The following is a 24142-nucleotide window of genomic DNA, read 5'->3' as shown; positions in this document are numbered from 1 at the left end:
TATAAGAAAGAAATCTTAGATTGTCCAAATTATTTGAGGTTTTAGACCATGCAAGATAATTCCATAGGAAACTAGAGGAAAATATGGAGTTGCCCCAGTTCCCCCATGTGTCTCTTTCTCACCTGCTCCCAGCATCCTTCACTGGAATGGTGCATTTGCAGTAGGTGATGAGCCTGTGTTGCAGTTTATAGTTTAATGTAGGGTTCACCATTGGAGCTGCACATCTCTGGTTTGGATGGATGTATAATGAGATGTATCCACCTACATTATACCTATGGGATGCTTTCTCTGTTCCAAAGTTCCCTGTGCTTTGCCTATTTGCCTGTTCTTTCCACAGACCCTGGCAAGACTCTTTTACGTTTATATTTATGATGTAACACTTGACACATAGCTATCCCTGACCCAGGTTCTTTGCGTTCAGTTGAATGAATGAGAAGAATGAAGGCTGGAATGAGAGAATCGGAGCAACTTGCTTTTACCCTGCTAACTATTCATTTTTGATTTCAGTATTTATCCACCTCAGAAGATAACCCCACTTATTCTGGGATGCCAGCAAGTCCACAGTATCTACTAAATTTAAGAAATGTGCTCAGGAGCATACACAGGCTGGTCTGGGGTCCCTGGCACAAATATGGCAGAGGTGTTCCTGGCCAGGCCTCAGTGGGAGAAGATGTGCTGAATCCTCAAGAGACTTGAGGCCCCAGGGAGGAGGGAAGCCTGTGGGGAGCACCTTCTTGAAGGCAAGGGGGAGGGGAAATAGGATGAAGAACGGGGGAGGGGAAATAAAGAAGGGGCAATGATAACATGTTAATAAATAATAATAATAATTATAAAGAAATGTGCTCTGAAAAATTCAAGATTTTTTTTATGAATGACCATTTTATCTAAGTATGTCACATTTGAATTTTTTGTTTCATTATTCCCCAGTAAGAATATGTGTGTGTGTGTGTGTATGTGTTTGTGTATGTGTGTGTGCAGGCATATGTGCATATGCAGATATGTACAGAAGATATATGCTCATATACATGTGTATGTGTATGTGTATGTTAAGGCCAGAGGTTCTCTCCAGGTTTTCTCCTTAATCACTTTCCTCTTTATTTTCTGAAATATGGTCTCTTACTGAACCTGAATCCCTTACTTGGTTATGCTGACCGGGGAGCTATCTGCATATTTATTTCTTCCTTCAGTGCAAGGATTACAGATACACACCACTACCCCAACTTTTACATGTGTGTTAGGGGCTGGAGGTCAAATCTTCACACATAAGCAGCAAGCACTTTGCTGACTAAGCCATCTCCTAAGACTCTGAAATCTATTTTTATCTGATGGACACAGTCTTGGGGGGAGGTCAGTAACCTTTTGTTTTTCATGAACAAAAGTAACTTCATTATTTATTCCTGTTTATTTGGGATGGTAAGGAATGAGCACAGAGCAGAGAAACATGTCCATCTATAGAAAATACAGTGTCAGTCTAATTAGCATCAGTTTATATTGAAAGGGCCACAGGATTGTTGGGACAGAATTGAAAACATAACAGAAGCAAACATCTTACGGATTCATACTTTAAATAATTTTCATTTAAAGCTATGAAAGACTGGTTTATTATTAAGCAGATAAACTTTTTTGTTGTACTAACTGATGTTATAGTATTTTCTGTCCATTTCAAAGTGTCTCGGACATTTCTAAATACTTCCTCAGATATTATTTTGTTTGGGTATGAATTGAAAGGGAAAATATTGTACAGGATGCAGAATTCCAAGTTATTTTTTAAAGGTTCTATTCTTTTTCTCCCCCACCAAATACAGAATATCAGGGAGATTTGTTTAGGTTCCAAAATTTCATTCATTTCAATTTTGAACATATTGGTTTATATGATTACCTTCTAATGATAAAATTGTTTATGTCTTATACAATTGTCAGTTTGATTTTAAATTAAAGTTCTGTGACATAGGGATATGTGGGCAAAGTTATTTTAGGGGCTTGTGTTTGGGCTTTAGGAATAAAGTGGATACAAAATTTCTTCATAATAAAAATGAGCTTCTTTTTTTTCCCTCTCACAACTTTATTTTAAAAAAGAGGGATACATGTACATATTTTAAAAGGCATTTTGGTATAACATTATATGAATATATTTTTGTCAGTACTTAATTCTTTTAGAGGTTTGATAGCATGCATTGAAATCCCACTAGTTACCATAAGCATAAAGTACATGTAGGACAGAATGTAACATGGAAACAGTCAGTTTTCTTGGTGGGTATAGATTAAGCATAATGATCTTTGAGTATCAAAAATTGCCACAAGGCTATATTCTTTGCTCTTGGATTATTAATGATTTAAGATCCAGGAGTACCACACTCTGAGAGGGTGCTATACATTTTTTTCCTAAGAAGGACTGAGGCTTTCACTTTTTGGCCTTTGTTTTTCTTGAGCTTCATATGGCCTGTGAGTTGTTTCTGGGGTGTTCAGAGCTTTCTGGGGTTAGTATCCAATTATCAGTGACTTCATCTATGTCTGTTCTTTTGTGACTGAGTTACCTCACTCAGGATGATGTTTTTTAGATGAATCCATTTTCTTAGGAATTTCATAAAGTCATTGTTTCTAATAGCTGAGTAGTACTCCATTGTGTAAATATACCACAAAAATGATCTTTCAGTAGAAATATTGGAACTTGTTGGCCAGTTTCATCATATTTCAAAACTATATTAGTTTTCAAAGTAAGGCAGTGACTATGGTGGTCTTAGGAGCTGTGGTGGATGATCTTTCATAATAATAAACTGAATATTGCTCATTTATGCAGGCATTATACTACCAAGACTAACATTCACCATCTTGAAGGAAAACAGAAACATTCAGTATGTATTTTTTTTAAATACACCACCAAGCATAGTCTTAATTATGATATTATAATTGATATCAGCTTTAAGTTGAAATAGCAACTCATGTTCACAAAAATAATTTCTTCAAGTCTTGAGGGGTAAACTGACTGATTAAGTTCATGGCAGTTCTATTTTTGTTCACAGATAATGCCTCTGAGGTAGCAATTACTGCTCCAGGAACTAGTCACCATAGAAACAGCTCTTCAGGCCCAACACCTGACTGCTCACCTCCATCCCCCGACACTGCCCTAAAAAATATCGTAAAAGTTATCCGACCTCAGGTAAGTAAGACCCAGGATGACATTGCCTGTACTCTAAAGTTTGGTTCTTAGCTAATACCTGTAAAGACTATACTTTAATGCTGGGGCTATTATGTAACATATAATAGATTTGTACATTAAAAGAAGAGATTTAAAATAGGCTGTTTGCTATCAAGTCCATAATAGACACTGCAGTCTCTATTAGTTCTTGGAAGATGAACTTTTTATATTATGCGAAGTGTTAAATGAAGCTTAGAAAAAAATGGCTGTTTCGCAGTTTCCTCTGAGCAGTTACAAGGCTGTGGTTGTTGTGCTGCTACTGTGTTCTGAAGCTTCCTGTGGACCCTGTGCATTGTCTATGTTGATTTCTCTCCCCTCGACCCCAGTGAAAGTGATACAGTTGCTCCATCCCTCTGTGTTGGGTACCGCACTACCCACCCTCCGTATTGTCCTCCAGGATCTACGGTTGTGGCAATATGCCTTTACCTTTTGTTCATTTTTCCATTCCTGTCAGTTGCCTGTATATGTTCCCCCTCATCCCCCTTCTCTTTCTGTTGGATTTCCCAGTAGGCGGTTTGCAGGCAAGCTTTAGAAATATCATTGGGACAAGCTGTTCTGTGATATTTCATTGAAAATAGCACTTTTAAAGCTGTTTGCATTATATTTTTGCCAACAGATGGACCTAGAACATGGAATTGGTGGTGTTCTCAACCTGGCTCATTCTGAATGGGCTTCACAAAATCCAAGAGAGGGGGACTTAGGATCCAATCAATGCCTTTCTGCATGGCTGAGACAGGAAGCATGAATAAACCCAGCAGCCAGTCTGTAGTGCAGTCGTGGCTAAGACTGTGCAAGCAATAATGTGTTTAATAAATAGCACTCTTTCTTATAACTCACTTTAGAGTATATGTCAATCCCATCCTTAATAGCATTTCAACCTCATATTCTAGTATAGTTGGTAGAAAGCTTTTGTATAAATTATTTCATTTAAACCTCATTGATCCCCAGGGAATTTATAGGCTGATGTTCAAAGATCCTGCAGTTCTAATGGGTTGAAACTGGCCAGATACTAGGGAGCTTCATTGATTTTATTTTAACATAACAGCTATTTTATTCATCCATACTCAGTGATTAAAATCTTCTCAACAATCTGCATGAGTCATCTTTATGACAATCGAATATACATGTAGAGCATTATTCAGTCACAGATAAAGTTATAGTACCTCAGTATGCAGAGTACGAAAGTGCAAGCATTTCATCTCAATCTATTTGGTCAAACCAACAAACACCAAGCCTGGATTCTGATGGTGAGGGCCGCACTTGTGCTCACTGCTCCTCAATTTCTATCCAAGTGCTTTGGCATGGCTGTGTACTTAACACAATCTATGCTCATATATAAGATGCTCTCCTACACATGTTATTAAAATTCATTATTAAATATAAGTTATTTTTAATCATTATATAAATTATCTATTTTTTTTTTGCTCATTCTTGAATGAAAAGCAGATTCCTAAGAGATATGGGGTAAGGATTGTCCACCAAAAGAGAGGAAGAATTAGCCTTCTCCAGGAATGAGACCCTCAATTAGTTATCCAATACCAAGTGATCCATCCCGAAATGATGCACATACAAGCAACAAGATGTGGAAGCAGCGCCTTGTACACACACACACACACACACACACACACACACACACACACAAACACACACACACACACACATACACACACACACACACACACACACACACACACACACACTCATGTTTCAACAATAATCATGGAGAAAGAGGAGCTGAATTTCAGGGCTTAACAAAGAATATGGAAGGGATGGAAGGACAAAGGAAAAATGTTATATGTTTTAGCTAAAATTAAATATTTTTTTTATCAGGCATAGGTGCTATATACCTATAATCCAAGTATTTGAGAGGCAGAAGAAGAAGGATCTCTCTGAGTTCAAGGATAGCCTAGTGAAGTTTCAGATCAGCATGAACTACACAGTAAAACTTTGTTTCAAAAAAACATATCTCTATATATCTTAGTTCAGGATGGGATATTGGAAAAACTTTGAAGAAAATCAGAGCTAGCAGAAATAGCACCTTGACTCTACTCCTGTTCTGTTCTCCTTATGACTCCTGAGCTCTTTGGTCCTAGGTCATTGTAGACAGACAGAAGTATAAAATTCATGTGGATGTAATTATGAAGGGATAATGAGGTAGAATCGCTGGTTTTTTTTTTTTTCATCTTTTCCTTTTACTGAAAATAAATCCTTCTCTCACACATTGTATCCTGATTACAGTTCCCCATTCTGCCTCTCCTCCTCTCTCATTAGAAAAGAATAGGCTGCTAAGAGATAACAACCAAGCAAGCTAAAATAAAATAGAATCAGAGAACATAAAAACCATCAGGGCTGGACAAGGCAGCCCAACAGAAGGTAAGGAGACCAAGATCAGTCACAAGAATCAGAGACCCACTTATGCACACACTCCGGAGCCCCATCAGGAGTCTCATACTAGACTGAGAGATATTTTGTGTATCTGTATGTGTACATGTACATGTATGTTTAGGCTCCGTGCACTCTGCTTTGGTCTCTGTGAGTTTAGATGAGCTTTGCTGGTTGATTTAGAGGGCCTTTCCCCCCGGTGTTCCACATTTCTTTTGTATCTAACCCTCTTTCTGGCTCCTTAAACTCTGAGGGGAGGGATTTGATGGCAACATCCCATTTAGAGCTGTGCGTTCCAAGATCTCTCTCTGTGTAATGTCTGGCCGTGGGTCTCTGCATTTGTCTGATGACCCTGAGCAAAGCACTGATCTAGAAGTATAGCAGATACCATTAAGGGTCTTTTCATGATACCTGTTTTTAGACCAGTAGTATTTGTTTTTACCCTAGGTCTCTGGGCTATCTAATCTCTGGTTCTTCTTCACCCAAGCAGGGTTGGGTATGGGTTCCATCTTGTAGAGTAGACCTTATGTCAAATCAGACATTATTGGCACCTCCCACAAGTTCTATGCCACCATTGATTAGTATATCTTGCATGCATGACCTATTGCATGTCAGAAATTTTGTAGCTAAGTTGTTTAAATTTCTCTTTTGGTAGTCTTCAGAGCCTTCCTGAACCAAAGACAATAGGGCATAGGGGCGAAAGCTCCATGTAAGTACTAGCTTAATTTTTTCATGTTCAATGAGTTGTGTGGGTGTTATCTTTGGCAATGAGGCCTCACTGCCAATTTTCAGAAAGAAATTTGTTGTCTTAGCAGCAAGCTGGGTTGTTTGAGGATTTTCATAAACCCATAGACCAACAATTTCAATTGAATTCAATTCAGTCCTGAAGCTTCCCTTATTTGCAGACAAAAGATGACTAGTTGGGATTCTGTATCCCTCATTCTTAGAATATCTCATTAGAATAACTTTCATATATCTTAGCAACTGTCCAGTATACTAGGTTTTCATATCATCCCTTAAATGCCTCTCATTTTAGCTGTCTCCCCAATATCTCCCCTCCCCCTCCTCAATTGATCCTCCTGTTCTCATCCCCATTTTCCCTCAGTCACCCTGAATAATCTATTCTTTCTCCCAGGGAGATTCTATCCATGTGTCCCCCCCCCCCCCAGTTCTTCCTCTATAGATACCCTCTTTGGGTCTATAGTTTGTAGGTTAGTTATCAGTTATGTAATGGATAATATCCATGTATAAGTGAATACATACCATATTTATCTTTCTAGGTCTGGGTTACCCTACTCAGGATGATTTCTTTTGCTAGTTCCATCCATTTTCCTGCAAATTTTATGTTATTTTTTTTAACAGTTGAGTGACAATCCATTGTGAAAATGTACCCCATATTCTTTATCAGTTTTTCTGTTGAGAGATGTATAGGTTGTTTCCGGTTTAAAATATTTGCAAATATAATCCAGGAACACATTTAAAAGATCATCCATCATGATCAAGTAAATTTCATCCAAGAGTTGCAGGGATGGTTTGAGATATAGAAATAAATATAATCTACCACATAAACAAAGTGGAAGAAAAAAATACATGATCATATGCAGAAATGTGCAGAAAATATTTGACAAAACCCAAAATCCCTTCATGACAAAAATTTCTGGAGAGAGGAGGGATACAAAGAGCACACATAAACATAATAAAGGCAAGAGCCAACATCAAATTCAGTGGAGGACTGCTGGTTTAGGACAGGGTTTGGAGACAGGAAGCTATGCAAAGATGATGGATAGATGGTAGAACTGAAGAGTCTCCTGTGTGTATTCAAATAACCATAGTCAGGAATGAAATATTGTTCTAAGGAGAAAATAACCATTGGTTAGTTTCTATAAGTGCCTATATTTTAAGAACAAGCTTAAACCTCTAAAGCACTTGCTAATTTTAGGTTTGTGTGTGGAAATATAAGAAAGCTGGTTAGAATCACTATGGGTATCCAAGCACTTTGTATCCATTGACTAACACAATATTTTTTAAGTGAGAAATCAATGCCATGGCCTAGCTCATGCTACAAAATGGTTCTACCACTGAGCTACATCCTTAGCACTAAATAATAAGTAAACAACATAATTAAGATAGAATTTCACTTTTAAAACTAGAGGTAAGAAAACTTTGATTCAGTTTTCAGATTTGGTGGGAGGAATTGATTCCCAAAAGTTGTCTTCTGACCCCACATGTACCTCAGGGCACATTTACATCCATACAACACACACACATACACATACACACACACACACACACACACACACACACACACACATACACACACACGTGCACACACTTAAAAACATAAGTTTTAAAAGAGAAAAGAATGAATACAAGCCTTATCAATGGGTATTTCCTTGCTTGTGCCTTCTTAGACCATGGGAGGAATATGTAAGTATGTGAGCTATAGGGTAAATTTGACTCTATTCACTGAACATGGATGTTGCTTAGGTATCATGGGCTGGACCACCTCCTTCCTTTGCTTCATGCATATCTTTGCCTAGCTAAGTCTGCATTCTACCTCTATATGAGATTATCCATTGCAACCTTGGAACCCTTTTTCCAGGGAAAGATGGAGCCCGTACTGCATTGCAGGTGTTCTGATTAGTGTGTTAATTACCTCCAAGCCTCAGAGTTTTCAGAGCTCTCTGCCGAGCTTGTTTTTGCTCTGCATGTTTATTAACTACCTAAGTCACAGCTGTTGGTTTCACGGTCTTGTTTGATCTCCTCACCTTTGTTTCTATGTGTCCTTTCATGTCTTAAAAACCTCTAGACTGTGAAACATCCAATTTTTAATTAATAAGAACTGAAATATTTATATGCCACTGGCTTCTCTTTGTTTCTCTCAAGAATATTAACCTACAAGGCTGAGTTTTTCTGTTTAGAATAACCCACAGGCTTTTACCTGAAAAAAAAAAAAATAGAATGATTTTTACACTTGAAAATACTTGAGAAAAATCTTTTTTTAAAAGTTAAGTGGGTGCATTGACATGCCAATTTTCTTTCCACTAAATAATTGCATATTGCTAAAGTTTGACTTTTTGTTCCTATACTGACATATAAAATTGTATGTACTTGTAATCTACAGTGGTACATTTAGATGAATGCATACTTTGTGAGGTAGAAAACCAATGTCTTTAATAAATGCCTTCCCTCCTATTATTTTGTGTTAGGAACTTCTAGCATCCTCTCCCTTAGCATTGCATATCCAGTATGTTACTACTTTCTTAGTCACCATTGTGTAGATAGCTTTCTTGAACTTCCTTCTATCTAACTATAAATATTTATCTCTGATTAGCATTTTCAATACCATTTCCCCCTATCCACCCTGGACAGTGGTAGCCACTATTCTGCTCTCTACATCTATGAGATTGTTTATTCGTGTATTCCATAGAAAAGTGAAGTTGTGCAACAGTTATCTTTCTGTGTCTGACTTAACATCACTAATTGTCAGGGAAATGCAAATTAAGACCATAATGACATTCCATCTCATTCCTTTGAAAATGGCTATTATCATCAGAAAGAGTGGGGATAATAAGCATTGGCAAAGATATGAGAAACCTGAACTATTGCACAGTGTGAGTAGAAATACAAATTAACATAGCAATTATGGAGAACTGTGTGGAGGCTCCTAGGAAGCTAAAATTATGAGTTCCAAATAATAGAACTTGCCATATGGCCCAGCAGCTCTATTACAGGGTGTAGGTCTAAAGTCAGCAGGTCAAAGAGAGATCTGTGTTCCATGCTTATTGTAGCCCAAGTCACAATAGCCAATGTGGAGAATCAACCAAAGGATTCACTAGTATCCAGGTAAATGAATAGAAAAAATGTATATTCACATGATGGAGCAACATCCAACAATACAAATGAAGAAAATCATGTCATGTTGATGACACATATGAACTTGGTGGATGTTAAGTAAAATGTATTTTTTTTTTTTTGGTGTTTCCTGGTTTAAAAACAACTTTCAATCCTTCCAATAAAGCACACTTCCAATAAAGATTATAAGCGAATAGATTCACATGTGGCCTATTGTAACTGTAGGTATAATCTTGCTCAAAGCAGTAAGGAGAACTGCCATCATTCCAGAGATTCCTTCTGACCCTTACTAGGAGATCTCCCTCAATTCTGTCTCATGTTGGTTTTATGCTGCAGGTAAAAATAGTCTATTATTAGACTTTCTATAAATGGAATCCTTTTGAAGTTCATTCATGCTACTTTTATTCCTAAGTGAATAGTATTGGGTTGGATAATTATATTACAATGTGTTTCTTTGTTTTCCTGTTGATTAGAGCTTTGTTTATTTTGTTTGTTGGGTTGTTGTTGTTGTTTTGCCTTTAAATTTATTCTTTGAAAACTGAACTGTGTATGAAGTATTGTGTTCAGATCCACTCCCTGCTTCCTTCCTCTAACCAACTCCCTCTTAATCCCTCAATATATCTTCTTCCCAATTACACACACACACACACACACACACACACACACACACACAAACACACACATGGGGAGGGGGGAGGGGGAGAGAGAGAGAGAGAGAGAGAGAGAGAGAGAGAGAGAGAGAGAGAGAGAGAGAGATTTTAACACTGAGTTCAAATGATTCTGCCAATATATGCACGAGTGTGTGAAGTCATCCACTGGAACATGGGTAACCTATTAGTGGTAACCCTCCAGAGAAAACTGACCTTTCCTCCTCTAGCAGTCATGAGCTGCTAATATCCCCTCAGCTAGGTTGAGGACATAGGTTATAATAAAGTTATAATAAACTTTCCTATAATTTTAAAGTAACCCTTCCATTTTTTAAATATAAAAAATTCTTTTTAGATTCTAGCCAAACTCAATAAATAATTACACAGTTATAAAATATAGTAAAAATTTGAAACAAATATGGAGAATTGATAGTAGCTATAGGGCAAAATGCATAGATGTTTGTTACAAAAGTTAAAAATTTACATTAGAGTCAGTCTTTGCCACTAAATTCTATGCAAAAACACAGTATTTGCTTTCAAAACATTGAACAACACTCCTTCCTCATGGCAAGATGGACATTTTTACAGGGTTGATCCTTCCAATCCATGAGCATGGGAGATCTTTCCATCTTCTGAGATCTTCTTCAATTTCCTTCTTCAGAGATTTGAAGTTCTTGTCATACAGGTCTTTCACTTGCTTAGTTAGGGTCACACCAAGGTATTTCATATTGTTTGTAACTATTGTGAAGGGTATCTTTTCCCTAATTTCTTTCTCAGCATGTTTGTCCTTTGAGTAGAGGAAGGCTACTGATTTGTTTGAGTTAATTTTATATCCAGCCACTTTGCTGAAGTTGTTTATCAGCTTTAAAAGTTCTCTGGTGGAATTTTTGGGGTCACTTAAGTATGCTAACATGTCATCAGCAAATAGTGATATTTTTACTTCTTCCTTTTCAATTTGTATCCCTTTGACTTCCTTTTGTTGTCTAATTGCTCTGGCTAGGACTTCCAGTACTAGATTAAATAGGTAGGGGGAGAGTGGGCAGCCTTGTCTAGTTCCTTATTTTAGTGGGATTGCTTCAAGTTCCTCACTGCTTAGTTTGATGTTGGCTAATGGTTTGCAGTATATTGCTTTTATTATGTTTGGGTATGGGCCTTGGATTCCTGCTCTTTCCAAGACTTTTAACATGAAGGGGTGTTGAATTTTTTCAAATGCTTTCTCAGCATCTAGTGAGATGAACATGTGGTTTTTTTTTTCTTTGAGTTTGTTTATATGGTGGATTACATTGGTGGATTTCCGTATATTAAACCATCCCTGCATCCCAGGGATGAAGCCTACTTGATCATGGTGAATAATCATTTTGATGTGTTCTTGAATTCGGTTTGCAAGAATTTTGTTGAGTATTTTTGCATCAATGTTCATAAGTGAGATTAGTCTGAAGTTCTCTTTCCTTGTATGGTATTTGTGGTTTAGGAATGAGAGTTATTGTGGCTTTGAAGAATGAGTTGAGTATTGTTTCATCTGACTCTATTTTGTGGAATAGTTTGGAGAGTATTGGTATTAGGTCGTCAATAAATGTCTGGTAGAATTCTGAACTGAACCCATCTGGTCCTGGCCTTTTTTTTGGTTGGGAGGCTTTTGATGACTGCTTCTATTTGTTTAAGTGCTATGGGATTATTTAGATGGTTTTTCTGGTCCTGTTTAACTTTGGTATCTGGTATCTATCTATGAATTTATTCATTTTCTCCAGATTTTCCAGTTTTGTTGAGTATAGGCTTTTGTAGTAGGATCTGATGATTTCTTCAATTTCCTCAGTTTCAGTTATTATGTCTCCACTTTCATTTCTGATTTTGTTAATTTGAATACTCCTTCTTTGCCCTCTAGTTAGTCTAACTAAGTACTTATCAATTTTGTTAATTTTCTCAAAGAACCAGCTCTTGGTTTGTTGATTTTTTGAATGGTTCTTTTTGTTTCTACTAGGTTAATTTCTGCTCTGAGTTTGATTATTTTCTGTCATCTACTCCTCTTGGGTGTATCTACTTAAAAGATAGCATTTTCAACAAATGGTGCTGGTCCAACTGGCAGTCAGCATGTTGAAGAATGCAAATCAATTCATTCTTAGCTCTTTGTACGAAGCTCAAGTCCAAGTGGATCAAGAACTTCCACATAAAACCAGATACACTCAAACTAGTAGAAGAGAAAGTGGGGAAGAGCCTTGAATATATGGGCACTGGGGGAAATTTCATGAAGAGGACACCAATGACTTATGTTTAAGATGAGAATAAATAAATGGGACCTCATAAAATTGCAAAGTTTCTGTAAGGCAAAGGACACTGTCATTAGGACAAAATGGCAACTAACAGAATAGGAAAAGATCTTTGCTAATTCTATATCTGATAGAGGGCTAATATCAAATATATATATTTATATATTTCATAATATACAAATTATATATATATATATATATATATATATATATATATATATATATATATATATATATGAGGAAGAAAAATGTTCTTTCTCTATGAGTCAAAAATCTCTCTATAATTCCTTAGCAGTTTTTATAACAGTGCTTTCTTTTTACACTATCACCTTACATGTCGACTATTCAGTATCCTTCCATTTTATAACCACCAATAGCAATATATGACAATTTTAGTTTCTCTACAGCTATACTTGTTAATCCTTTTCATTTTACCCATTCTTATGAATATGAACTGATTTGTCAGTATGGTTTAAGTTTTTCTAGTGACTGTTGGCATTGAGTGCCTTTTCTGAGGCTATTGCACATTTTTATGAGGAACTTTTCTTCATTTTTAATAGAATTTTTCAACTTTTTAATTTTTGGTTGAGAATAATTTTGCATACATTCTCTTGTAACTCCCAAAGATTTGGATCAGTTGTCAGACACGTGCCTTGTGACTGTTCCCTTCTAGTCTCTAATTTGGCTATACTTTCTGGTTACTAGTTTTTGTCTTGTCTGGTATAGGAATGTATTCTAGAAGTTTTTTTTTTTTTTTATCTTGCTTATTCTAAGCTTAGGTTTATAATTTACTTAGGCTATTTCATATGTTATGTGAATTAGGAGACAAGATTTGATTTTGGCTACCAAGATAAAGACTTTACTCACCAAGATGAATGATACTTTGTGAATTTTGGCTATTTTTACTTTCTAAATGTTGTTGATAATTAGAAAATCAATTAAATTGTATGTTGTGTGTTAAGTTACAGTTTTTTGCCTTTATCATCATCATTATCATTATCCACATCATCATCATCATCATCATCATCATCATCATCATCATCATCATCATCTACATGCTTACATCAGTTTCCCTCCCTCTTTTTCTCCCAGTCCCTCCTCCACAACTCCCTTCTGTTTCCCATCCACCACACCTCTGTTTCTCTTCAGATAGGGGCGGGCCTCCCCATCAATATCACCCAAATACGTCATATCAAGTTGCAGTAAGCCCCTGCTCCCACTTTTAGGAGTCCCCAAAGAATACCAACCTGCACAATTATAACATATGTTCAGAGGGCTTGGTTTTGCTTTTATAAACAATGTTCTTAACAGCATTTTCTGATGTCAACTTAGAATAATGACAGTTCAACTTTGCTTTTGTAAACTTCATTTCTTCTTTTTCTTTTAATTGTGACTCTGGTAGAAATCATATGATGATGTGGCACCTCTAAAGATCACAGCCTTGGGTCCTGCCAAAAGAATTTATTGTGTGAACATTACTGTAACATAAGCTTTTGTTTAAGATGACTTTACTCCTGGCTTGTTGATAAATTTTAACAGCTTTACCAACTGTCTTTGTCTGTATGCAATAAACATATAATTTCCCTTCTCTTTCTTCAATGTCGTAGCAAAATATATCTTTCAGGATTTCTTTGTACGAATGCAAGGTCTTGGGCATATTGGTCAAGAGTTCTTTTACTGAACTACATCTCCATCACATATTTTAAATCCTTAAGAAAATCCATGTTAATATAACTTTGCACTTATAGAATAATTGTTGCTCCAAATAAAATAACCTTTTATTTTATTTCTGTAGTGCTGAATGCATATGAGACCCTAGATAAAGCATCCATGGTAAATAGATGCTTTGGTATCAAAGATGTAAGGGCATCAAACATGATAATAATTTAGAGAGATTGACTACTATTTGGGAACTATATTAAGAAAGATAATGACAGACTTGGACAGAGGGGGACTCTGATTAGTTTAGGTGACCTGTCAGCCTAAATGATATTCTGTTAGACTTTGTGTGTTCTCAGCAAGCTAACAAGGAGGTGGCTTAATAATTTTCATCTTAAATGTCATCTTCTTCTGCCATTATTGAATAGAATCCTGAAACAAGATTATATAAAACTCTTGCCAAGTCTAAAATAATATTTTCCTGGGCACTGTAGGGTTATGGAATGCATATGTTAAATTTTAAAATTAGAAGTAAGAGTGGGTATGTAAAAAGTCAAGTCATATAATTGGGGGGGAAACAGAATATTGCAATGGATTACAATAAAAAGAGAAAAAGAACAAAAGGTCTTCAAAAGAACAGTCTCAAAAATATTTATTATTAAATATTGAACCACTTCCATTATATAGAGCATATATTTTATTTATTTTTCATAAAAATGCTATGAGAAAGTGATATCTTTTCTTTATTTTAATAATTGGGCCTGAGGCTTAGAGAGGTTGAATAATTTTCTCAATGTGACACAGCCACTAACTAGCAGAACTCTGAATTTCTAATGTCAATAATCTTTCTATTAATGTTAATTAGCTCATTGGGGAGAAAATGATCAAGGTTTTGCATTCATATTCTAGAGGGATAACGTTTGACATGGATGGCCAAAGTTTATATCCCAAATGAAGGAAACACAGAGGGTGTGTCCTTCATTTGAACTCTAAAAACAAAAGCTGTACAAGTAGAGATAGTTGCCAATCCAAAGATAGCGCTTCTAATGAAAACATTAACCTAATAATCATAGGAAATACCCGAAGTTTGGAAAGGAAAAGTGAGAAAAAAAAAAAAGTCACTCAGACACCAGTCTAATTGCAATTCTCCACAAACTAGGATTTCCTAGGGAGTTTCTCTAAAAAGTAGTTAAACTCCATCCAAAACCAATTAAATCCATCTGAAGGCTAGCACACAAGGTCCTGGCCCTACAGTGTGGTGCAGACTGATAAACCTTTTAAATGAAAAATAGAAATCAAACTCCAGTGACTACATCAAGCCTAGGGAACCTTATAGCATAGCAATTGGTATGCATAAGTAGCTGACTCAGACTTGTGGCCTGTTGCCACATCCTGGTCTCTTGAGAGAGGGTCATACCATATATCAATGTCTGGAAACTGCTGAAGATTCAAATTTCTAGCTATGGTTTCTAATGGATGCATTTGTGCCCTTCAAAAAATGAGAAGTTGTTCATTCAAACCATTGCAAGTTGGAAACTATCTGCATGTATGTTTAGCCCAATTTTTCAAAGTAGGTTATATAAAGGAAACTCATGAAGGACCACTCGTGTCCTATCCCATACCCTCTACATAACCTCTTCGACTTTCTGTTTGTTGTTCAGCAAAATGAGGGCCAGGGAAGTAGTTATCAATAATATATTGGCTGTACACACCGCAACATCAGATTTTAGAGTACATAGCTGAGAGCCTTTCTGAGTTCTCTTGGTCATCTCCATCTACCAACAAGGACATTGACTGAAATAGTCATGACATCAGCACCTCATTTCTTAGCAGCATCAGCATAAGAAAATCTCATAAAGTATGAACCCCAGAAACTGGAAGTTTGAATGAAACTAAATGGGAAATGTTATGAATAGTTATGCTCTTATAGATTAAAAGCATTCATCTCTTTTCTTAAATTGTTCTGATCTAGGTTGCCATGAATTGTACCATAACATTAACATTGAGTTTTTCTCCTCTTTTCATGTGCATAAATATGTTAGTGGGTGGCATGGTTTTTTTTTTTTTTTTTTTTTGTTTGTTTGTTTTTTTGTTTTTTTGTTTGTTTGTTTTTTTTTTTTTTTTGGCATGCCTTTACCCTAGAGAATCTTGAGGTTGTCTGCAGAGATGACACAGTTGACTGGGAATATTTTTCTTAAAAAGTAAAATGTCTAGAAAGTAGGGTTGTCCTTATTTATTTGATGTCATGGATTGCAGACTATACTTTGAAATCTAACTCCATCTCTCCCATTAGGTAACATGTTGATTGCTGTGGGTTAATGTTAAAGTTTCCAATGCCTTCACCACTAAAGTCATATGAACTAACTTGACGATTCAGTGAACAGCCAGCCAAATATGTGAATCTGAAGCTAATCATTTCATATCCTCATTTAGAAACCCTGAAATTCAGCAATATATACACTCTTCTTGATTTATTCATTCTCTAAGCATAGGCTGGACAGCTGAAGTAATGATTTTAATGTGACAATGACTAAAATATAGACTATACCTTAAGAAAACTTTTAATGAATTGGGAGACTGTGCACTATAGAGGGCTTTTTACAAACATTCCATTAATGGAATCCATTGATCAAGATTTCTGGACTCATCCTCAGTACCCTTTCTTCTCAACCCCATATGTACTCTCACCTCATTTTCAACCTGCAAAGCTAGAGTGTGCTCTGAGTTTATGTATCTAACTCTCACCACTGCCTTGAACTCCAGCCCCATGTTCTAAAGGCACCACTAAGTACTAGTGGGATGTCTTAAAAGTTTTTAAAGAAAACAGCCCTCTATTGGATGTAGGATTGGTAAAGATCTTTGCCCAATCTCTTGGTTTCCATTTTGTCCTTTGACAGAGTCCTTTGACTTACAGAAGCTTTGCAATTTTATGAGGTTCTGTTTGTCAGTTGTTGATATTAAAGCATAAGCCATTGGTGTTCTATTCAGGAAATTTTCCCTTGTACCCATGTGTTTGAGGCTCTTTTCTACTTTTTTTCCTATGGGATTCAGTCTATTTGGTTTTATGTGGAGGTCTTTGATCCACTTGGACTTGAGCTTTGTACAAGGAAATAAGAATGGATAAATTTACATTCTTCTACAGGCTGACCATCAGTTGAATCAGTCACACAAAAGAATACATATGGTATATACTCACTGATAGGGAGATATTAGGCAAAAGTTCAGCATACCCATAATACAACTCACATACCACATGAAACTCAAGAAGAAGGAAGACTAAAGTAAGAATGCATCAGACCTACTTAGAAGGGGAAACAAAATAATCCTGGGAGGTAGAAGGCAGGAGGGACTTGGGAGGAAGAGAGGAGAGAAAGGAAAAGAGGGCAGGATCAGGAATGGGAGGAAACAGGGGAGATGTACAGAGGGTTGGGAAATTGAACAGAGGTGTGTAGTAATAGGGGATGAGGAACTGGAGGTAGCCACCAGAAAGTTTAAGATGTCAAGAAAGCAAGAGGCTCCCAGGACCCAATGGGGATAATGTTAGCTGGAATACCCAACAAAGGGGAAATAGAACATGCACAGACCATATCCAGAGGTTAGGCATAGCCCCCAGCTAAGGGATGGGGCCACCCACCCATCTCGTAAATTTCAACTCAGAATTGCTTCTGTCTAAAGGAAACACCGGGACAAATAGCAGAGCAGAGACTAAAGGAAAGGCCATCCAGAGACTGCCCCACCTGGGGATCCATCCATATACAGACACCAAATCCAGACACTATTGCTGATGCCAAGAAGTACTTGCTGACAGGAGCCTGATAAAGCTGTCTCCAGGGAGTCTCTACCAAAGCCTGACTAATAAAGATGCAGATGCCGACCATCAGACTGAGCATGAGGACCCCAGTGGAGGAGTTAGGAGAAGAACTGAAGTAGCTGAAGGGGTTTGCAACTCCATATGAAGAATAACAACATCAACCAACCAGACCCCCCAGATTTCCCAGGGACTAAACCACCAACCAATAGTACACATGGAGGGACCCATGGCTCCAGCTGCATATGTAGCAGAGGATGGCTTTATCGGGCATCAATAGGAGAAGACACCCTTGGTCATGTAAAGGTCCAGGGCCCCAGTGTTGAAGAATGCTAAAGTAGTGTGGAGAAAGTAGGTTTGTTGGAAAGGACCCTCATAGAGGCAGGGGAGTGGGAGGAGATGGGGGTTTGCAGAGGGGAAACCTGGAAAGGAGATAACATTTGAAATATAAATAAATAAAACACACACACACACACACACACACACACACACACACACACACACACACACAAAGAGAACAGCACTAAGTTGGTATGATAGTTAGTCTCACCCCATCTGAAAAACCTTCCCTCAGCTGTAATTTGTTTCTTTCTCTACATCTCATATTTAGTCCAACAAAACATTATCTAGGAAGACAGTTCTCAACATGTGCTTCAGCCCACTTGATAGTCTGTAACACTCTCAAAATCTGTGACGTCATAATTGCTTTCCTTTAGTACAAAGCTGTTTTCCATTTTTCCCCCCACCATGAGTGCAGAGTGGAGTTTTTCAGATGCTACAGAAGCTATATGGTATGTGTAGCCTCTGATGGCTAATGGAACATTCACCTGTGCGTGTACATTTTATACATAGCCCAGTATTAGTTTCAATGTACTAAATATCAATTTAATATTGTCCTCATGAACAAAAACACTGTAGTATGACTAGGAATCTTAATGGGGGACAAGGTAGCACGAAACCAAATAGTTTCAAAGTCAACCCTCTCTTTGTTTGTTTTTATGGTCTTATTGAATATACTAATTGTATACTAGTGATAAGTTCAATAGGCATATTTCAATTACTGTGTATTCTCTAATTCAACATCAACACGCTATTTCAATATTTGTTTTAAGCCCGGCCCTTCTTATTCTTTTTCCTGTGTTACTTTCTCGTGTTACTTTATTGGCTTGTGGGCCATTAACATCTTTGATCTGGAACTTTGGAAAATCTGTGTTGTTTTGGGGGCATTCATCACCCTACTCTTCCTGCCTTTTCACACCTCAGTGAGCAGTCATGGGAATCAGGTCACATCCACCTGATCGATCTGCCATTTCAAAGCAAAGGCATATAACACCACGGATGGGACGATTTCATTCTCTCTGCAACGTCTTAGGCTCTCAGCACCCATTCTTCTTAGCTCATCTCATGAATTGCCAAATAGCTCTTATGTTAGCGTTTTACTGTTGACTGATTGTATGGAATATTTATATGGAAACTGCCATTGTTATCCTTCCTTCAGTTCATTACCTAACAGCTACTCTATAAACGATGCCTTCCCTCTTGAATGTAAGGTAGCGATACTTCATTCTCTGTATCCTTTATGCTACTTGCTCTCACAGCGTTTTCCATTTGAACTAGCATGGTATTCTTGTCACATTTCTTTCCAACTCCTGTGGATGTTCGGTGAGAATTGGAAACTGTATCCTTAAAAAAAATATCTTCACCCTTAACATGTAAACCACTACCTGATACATAATTTGTGTTCTGTATTATTTGGATGTTTTAATTGAGCAAGGGTTCAAGGTGAATTTGTATATGTGTATTTATGAGTGTGTATGAGTATGTATGTGTGCATGTGTATATGTGTATGTGAGTGTATGTGTGTGCATGTGTATGTGTGTATCCCACAAAGGAAAGATAGGAAAAGCAAAGTATTTGAAGTCTTTTGACTTCATACAGTACAAAAATTATCATCAGAACTTCTAATAAATCAAGGTGTCCTAATAAACTAGAAGTCTACCTACCTCCTTGTTTGTTTGTTTAGTTGTTTGCTTGTTTACTTGTTCATTTCTTTTTAAGACAGGGTTTCTCAGTGTAGCACTGACTGTCCTGGATCTCACTCTGTAGACCAGGCTAGCCTTGTACTCGTAGAGATCCACCTGCCTCTGCCTTCTTAGTGCTGGGATTAAAGGTATGTATGTGGCCTATCCTCTTCTTAATCAAACGCCCTATGGTTTAGCACCATTTATTCTATGAGGAATGCTTTTAGTAAAAGGTTTTCATGGACAACTGTAGGAGAGATGTCTGGGATTGAAGTTTCCCACTGAAGGAGGTTTTTTTCCCAGCTCTTCCCCCACTACCGACTCTGAAAACTCATTGATATACTTCACAAGTGGTGATCCACAAGACAAAAGAAATATGCATTTCATATGCATGCCAAAAAGGGCATCACATCACATTATGCAGTTACTAAGGGATTTAACTCCGGGCCTCTGGAGGAGGAGCAGACAATGCTTTTAACTGCTATGCCATCTCCCCAGCCCCAGTATGTTGTATTTTTGCTATGTTGAAAAATAAGTTCTAAATCAGTTTTATCAACTGTCTAAAGCTGAAAAAACAAGTAGCTAGAATGGGTTATAACTTCACCTAAGAAAGGAAATAGGCAGTAGCTTTTCATCATTGTCTTATTTTACATTCATTTTATAAGTCTTTTTAAACATGTTATTATAGAATATGGAGAATAAAAAAACTGCACGCTAATAGAGTTTAAAAGACAGATTAACTTCCCCAGTCTTCAAGATTCCAAAGCAAGTGAGTGACAGAATAGACAAGTTAGACCAACTGAAAACCAATGTCTTGATTTTTAAGAGCATTTTTAGAGCTGAATGGATAATGTCATTCTAGGTATGTGACTGAATGTCCTTGCTGTAACTTTTCTCTCCAGTTAAGTATGTCCTTCAATCATGGGCATATCTGGACATGTTATAGGGTGCCTTTACCACAGAGAATCAGAGAGCATATGCCCAAAGAGCAGACAGCATACTCATTACTGGTGCACTTGCTCTGGAGAGTAGAGGCAAAGGAAGGTACTTATAGATACACTTATTTTGTACCCCAAGTTTTATTTAAGTACCCCCAACTCTTTAGGAGTAAGTAAGTAAAGACTGGGAAAATGGGTCAAGAATGTTACTTCTTGTGGAAATATAAAACCAGAGAACAGAAGTTCATCTTAACAGTGAGAGGATAACACACCTCATTTGGCCGAATGACCCAGAGCTTTAGAAGAGACTAGTATCTTCTTGCCAGGCATCAAAACTCCGTTCCTCTTTGCTTGTGTCAGATCTTTTTGCAATGACCTTCCACTCAATCCCGAGCTGGAGATCTGAGTCACTCAGGGCTCCTCCTGTCCCTCCACTCTCTACATCTAATTAGCCACCAAAGCCTGCCATTTCTGCCTCCCAAATATGACTCAAACCTCCCTCTTCGACTCTCTGCAGCTGTCTGAGGGCTTTCGACTTTGTTGCTGAGAAGGTTCCCTTGCTGCCTCCCTGGCTCTCACCTTCGTCTGCTGATCATGTGTCTTCGTTTCCCATACAGTACTTTCATGTTGTTAGTTACTCTTGGTTTGCATTTTAACCCCTTTGCGAAGTTATAACAAAGTGGAAGACATAACTCAAAGGCTCCTCGTAAGAACCATTTCTAAGTTGTCACAGACCTGATGCCTCATCAGCTACAAGTAGTGACTTGCTTCTTAAAAGTGGGATATTTACCTGTGACTGGAAAACTCATCATCAGAATCACATCATTGCCTTTGGCACATCACTAATATGTGATCTCAAAGTCCCATCCAAATGTTTAGTCTTGTCTTGACTTTTGAAAACCTCTACATATTTAAAAATAATGAGCTAGCCAGAGTGGCTCCCTGCTTAAATTTATCTAATATTCTCTTATTAAATTCAGGATATGAATCTTTATCAAAGAGAGCCAGAGGAAACTGTTTTTTTTTTTTTTTAATTGTATCATATCAAGTGGGACTTGAACTTTGGTTTCTCTTAGTTGTTATGATCTTCACTGTGATCATATAATTTTTAAAAATTTTTTATTGGATATTCTCTGTATTTATATTTCAGATATTATCCTCTTCCCCCAATTCCATCCTGGGGCCATGGTCTCTCTGTGCAAACTCATTGGTTGGTGTTCTAGTCCCCAGAAACTGTGGAAGGTTTGGTTGATGATGTTGTTCTTCCCATGAGGTTTCAAACCCTTTCAGTTCCTTCAGTCCTTTCTCTAGTTCCTTCATTGGGAACCCTGTGTTCAGTCTGATGGTTAGCTGCAAGCATCTTCCTCTGCGTAAGTATTTTTAAAGGATTAAATGATTATGAAATGAGATATTAGCATAATTTCAAACTATCCTTTCATAAGAATTCAGATGTAAATGAGTAAGCAAGTTCACAGTGGATAAACCTGGAAGATACCACTGTAATTATGTGCTCACAGACCAGAAGGTGGATGCTTCAGCCCTTCTTAGAAGGGAGAACAAAATGCTCATGGGAGGAAATAAAGAAAGAAATAGAAGAGCAGGAATTGGCGGAAAGATCATCCAGAGACTGCCTGACCTATGGATCCACCTCGTATGTAGCCACTAGAACCAAAGCACTATTGATAATGTCAAATAGTGCTCACTGGCAGGAACCCGATATGGATACCTCCTCAAAAGCTCTGCCAGAGACATACTTACACAGAGGAGGATGCTTGCTCAGTGTTTGACTATCTGAGCAGGTTTGATTCTCAGTTAATTTCCAATATGTAAGGTTATCACAACCTCGATGCATTCAAACTTCACTTAGCCAGAATACTATACACCATCCAGCTACTTCCTCCCTGCCTTTCATGGGCTTTGACAGTCCACATGAGGCTGACCCCTGCAAGATCCACCCTCACCATGTGAATACTGAGTCTCCACCTTTTTTTTTTTTAAATCTCTGATGTGGATGGTTAGGAGATACCATAGGATAATCTAATCATCCTTATGGGACTCTGTGTCCTTTGCTAGCCTTCTACTGGGCAGAGTGATCTTACTACATTGCCATCCACTTCTGTATTGCCTTCAGGAAAACATCCACACTCTTCACTCAGTGGTATGTGGAAGTCTGTGTTCTGGTACAAGATTCTTCTGTATGACTAGCATCCCAATGCACTTAACTCAGTGCAATTCACTGAGCAAATCAGTGCACATTCCCACTCCACCCAATACAGCATACAATAACCCTCCCCTGTTTTTATTGAGTATTCTCTGTATTTACAATTCAGGTGTTATCCCCTTTCCACCCATCCCATCCCCCCACCTCCCATTGCCTCCAGGAAGGTGCTCCCTTTCCTACTTCATTGCCTTGGCATTTCCCTACACTGGGATTATGAGTCTTTGCTGGATCAAAGTCCACTCTACAAAATAGAAACAGAGGGAACACTACCCAACTCATTCTTTGAAGCATCTCTCTTACTACTCCATTGTCAACCTCTGTCTCTCCTTCAGGGCAAGACCCAAGCATTGACCAAAACAATCTTTCCCCATGCTGTCTCCATTGAGATACCCTTCTCTACTTATATCATTGATATTTCTGTCTATGTTCTAGGAGCTTATATCCAGAAGAGGTCAATGACCCTGTAAATAATAAAGACTATTATAACCACAGATTATGGTATATTATGTGAATGAACTAAAGAGAAAATGGTCTATGGGGAATTAAGAAAGCCAGTACTTTAGAGCAAAGAAGATTTCTATGAAGAGGTGGTAACTGATCTTGAAGAAAAGTGAATGACCAGCAAAGTAGAGACCTTGGGACAATATTCTAGGGGGCAAAAACAAGAGGCCTGACAAGAAATTAAGCTTACAGTGGAGGAACAGACAAGAAGTGTCTGCAAGAATAGCAGAGGACTCAGAAGATAAGGCATCATGTTAAGAATTGTTCATTTTACTTTAACTACAATTGGGGGTCACTAAGGATTTAAGCAAAAGTATGGCATGACTTTACTACATTTAAAAATATTTATTAATTTTTGAGACTTGCAGGCAATGTATTTTGATCATGTTCAACCTCAACTTTTCCTTTAACCCCTTTCAGTCCCAACCCACATCTCGGGTACTCCCAACTTCATATACTTAAAAAACTAAACCATAAGGCTCCAATTTGTTTCTTCTCATACACCCTATGGAGTGGAGACATTCAATGGCAGGTGGTTGAGCTAGGAGCCACACCCTTATAGAAAACCAGCACTCCTTTCCTCAGAAATAATCAATTGTCAATAGCTCTTCAGTTAAGATCGTGAGCTTGTGAATCCCTTCCCTCTCCGT

The 24142-nt window shown here is 37.6% G+C and overlaps 1 protein-coding gene across 3 annotated transcripts in view; it reads left to right on the top strand.

Annotated features, from left to right (window-relative positions):
* The window catches only part of ANKS1B (ankyrin repeat and sterile alpha motif domain containing 1B), a gene marked incomplete at both ends in the record, with an annotated part of 1047539 nt that overhangs the window by 413657 nt on the left and 609740 nt on the right, over window positions 1-24142 (top strand). For all 3 annotated transcript variants that reach the window (XM_080935870.1, XM_080935862.1, XM_080935871.1), the window contains one exon: window positions 3021-3157. In XM_080935870.1, the coding sequence (XP_080791996.1) occupies window positions 3021-3157 (137 nt within the window). The remainder of the gene's footprint in view (window positions 1-3020; window positions 3158-24142) is intronic.

This window comes from Micromys minutus (genome assembly GCF_963924665.1).
Source record: "Micromys minutus genome assembly, chromosome: 22".
Taxonomy (NCBI): domain Eukaryota; kingdom Metazoa; phylum Chordata; class Mammalia; order Rodentia; family Muridae; genus Micromys; species Micromys minutus.
Note: the sequence above shows the minus strand (reverse complement) of the source record. Positions and strands in the feature narration are given on the sequence as shown.